At 38.6% G+C, this 3,069-nt stretch overlaps 1 protein-coding gene across 1 annotated transcript; it reads right to left on the minus strand.

The window, feature by feature from the left end:
• Positions 1 to 562: 562 nt before the first annotated feature.
• HSBP1 (heat shock factor binding protein 1) lies at positions 563 to 2,672 on the minus strand (the record flags this gene model as incomplete). The annotated part of the gene is made up of 3 exons (XM_009707417.1): positions 563 to 818; positions 2,305 to 2,424; positions 2,606 to 2,672. Coding segments are annotated over 2 exons (186 nt in total), but the record flags the coding sequence as incomplete, so codon positions are not given.
• Between the last annotated feature and the right edge of the window lie 397 nt (positions 2,673 to 3,069).

A 3,069-nucleotide genomic window follows, 5' to 3' on the forward strand; every position in this document is an offset into this window, starting at 1 on the left:
AACCCCCTCCCTGTTCCGTCTGGTATCACTATTTGAACCGTAGTTATTGTTCAAAGGTGATGGGAAACGACACATTGTCACTTTCAGAGTAGAGTTTTACAGTGTTAAAAAACTTAGATCCTACAGCGAGATTTTTCATAGTTAATAGTTCCTTGTCTGTTTAAATATAACAGATTTGAATGGCAGTGGTTGCTCAACTGTGTACGGATGTCTCTAATGTTAAATGTGTATTTCTGATTTATGTTCTAGGAACAGACAGGTAAGCTAATACCAGGAGTAGGAGATACGACTTTGATGTTCAGTGTCCTATGCTTCCAAAATCACATTATTACATTTATGAGAAAACAACACACAGTCCTCAACTAGTTGACTGACTGATGCTCAGAGCTAAGATTAATGCCAAGTTTCAGTCTTGTGCTTCACTTCACAAAGTTACGTAGGACAAGTTAAGATTTCCACTTAATGGGAGTCACGAGATGTTTAGCTATCAAAAATGAAATGTCTAGAAAAAGTATAAGAAAGAGAAAAAAAAGTGACTTCACAAAAAATACACCCAGTAGTCGAGATCCGTAAGATCTGTGTTTTAATAACACAACTAATTGATCCTCATAACAAGAATTCAAAAAGTGAAATTACAGTACACAAATCAAAATATAAACTAACCTATCCCTAACTATACAATATACATTAGGAATGCAAGCTCTGTAACAATATAAAAATGCTTTTACACACAGTAGTTGCAAAAAGCTGTTCTGTAATTCCAAGGATTTGTAGAAAAAAATGAAGTCTTCCAGGATTCCTCTTACGTTATTGGCAACCTGTTGGGGAACAACAATCAAAAAAAAAGTGTTACTGAGAAGAATTAAGAGAGTTATGGTCATCAGAAATTTTCATTTGTGGTGTTCAGGCTAAGGGAACTGGCACTGCGGGCAGTGAAGCCCATAATAATTTGTATTTCTGTCAAAGTATCACAAAAACCAGCGAGACGTATACCTGTTTCAAACACACATGCCTACTATACAGGCTGCGTAGTATTCCAGATGTGACCTCAGAATCTCAAGCCTAAGAGAGGCCAAGGCATGTCTGTCTTTTAAAAAAAAAAAGTTAATCTAACATGACACATCTAGTACTTTATTTAGCAGTTGCCTTCCATGGATTACAAAAATCAAGCTCTATACAAACTGAAGTGAAATCCTTGTGCTCATACACCATAATTAAGCACCACCCCCCCCGCCCCCGTCTGTGTTGTAACAGTTTTGTCACACTTGCTTTGCCCCCACCTTCTGAAATGCCTTTAGGAATTGTTGTAAATGCTGTGTGTGGTCACCTGGTCACTTGAATTTATTTACACATTTTTGTACTAGACTTTGAACTGCTGCTTGCCAAGTAGATGAAATACCTACTTCTCCAATGTTTTTGTGTAACACAGGGGCAGGTTATCAATTAAGAAGTTACATAAGAATAATGTATGATATCACATTTACCTTTCAATAAAAAATTTCTTTTTCCAGGGAGTGCTGCCCTAGAATATGCCCTGCCTCATGCCTGAGTTTTGTCTTACAGTGTTCGAGTCAGGACCTGCTGCTTTGCAGCGGTATCTGCAAGTCACGTATTCCTAGCAAGCTCCTAACTTACAGAGGAGGAATTTACAGCTGATGGACAGTAACTCGCTCATTAGCCCCTGGGCACAGCAGCAAGTCTACTGTCTTTAGCAGCTTAGTAGAAGCTGAAGTCTACAGGATGCAGCAGAAGATGGAAGAGCAGCAGCACGCTAACACTAGCTTTCCAGCTACAGAAACCGGAGCTGATGTTGGTAATGTACATGAGATTATGGTCCTTTTCAAACACTCAAATATGATAAGAGGGAAAAAAGAAACAAACAAAAAGAAAACAGCTTGGTTTGTTACTGATGTTTTTCCCCATCTCTTCTCCTTCCCATGCTGCAAAAGACAGTTATTATTTCAGATCTCCCTCAGAGTACTAGAAGATGAATACCGCTGTTGCACTTCCTCAAAACTAACTAGACATCAAGAAAATAACTCTCCCCCCAGTATTGATAAGGAAAACATCCTCAGTGAAGCAGCTAGTAGGAGCCTTCTGAAGAGAGCTTCTTAAGGCTTCTTGTATTATAACATATATTATAACTAGAGAGAGAGAGAGAGAGTACAATTCTATATATATAATTCTGCTCTGCATGAATTTCAGACTACCTCACAAATCAAAGCAAAAAGTCCATCTACTTTAGAGTCAGTAATTTCAAGTGAACCGAGGATTTGTTTCAAGGCTAGCAAGCAATTGTCTCACTTTAACTCTTGTTAGGAGCAGGGGTCTTGTTCTCGCCTTCCAATTCTTCCACTCCCGCTTGCGTCATGAGGTCTGCTATGTTCTTCTCCAGGTCATCTATGCGACAGCTCATGTCATCAAGTTCACTGGAGTTAAGGACAATGATTGTGATCTAGCAGTGGCAGGGATTTTTGTTTGTTTATTACAGCTTTGCTCAAACTCTTCTGGTCACTTTATCTTACAAATCCCACTGATAGATATACTTTAAAATACACTACAGAAACATGAGTCTAGCACCTAGCTGACTTTTAAAAAAGGATATTTCTTCCAATTATTTGGTCAGACATGGTTTGAAATTTGTCCTGCATTTGCTGAAGCAATGTCTGCACCTAACAGAAAGGAAAAAAAAAAAAGTCCATTTTGTTTTCATTAAAGAGGTTGTTACAGTATTTAATCTCATGTAATGAGGTAAGTACAATGTTTTCTCTCATTGCTGAGCTCAAACGTGCACAAACTCCAGAGTATAATTCCATATTTAAGTATCATTTTTACATATAGAGAATACATACATGTACACACAGGAGAACTGAGGCTCAGAGTAAACAATTTTAAGATCTAGAAAATGCCTGCATGCCACAACCAGGACTAAACCCACAACAGCTGCTTCCAGCGTCCTATGTTAATCACACGAGAGCTTTTTTAGTATAACAGCCTTCCTCTCCACACTCCCAAACCCTTGCTCCTAACCATATCCCTCCCAGGCACAGGTAACTCCTTGCCCAAGGA

The sequence above is a fragment of the Cariama cristata genome, unplaced genomic scaffold (assembly GCF_000690535.1).
Source record: "Cariama cristata isolate BGI_N322 unplaced genomic scaffold, ASM69053v1 scaffold6129, whole genome shotgun sequence".
Taxonomy (NCBI): domain Eukaryota; kingdom Metazoa; phylum Chordata; class Aves; order Cariamiformes; family Cariamidae; genus Cariama; species Cariama cristata.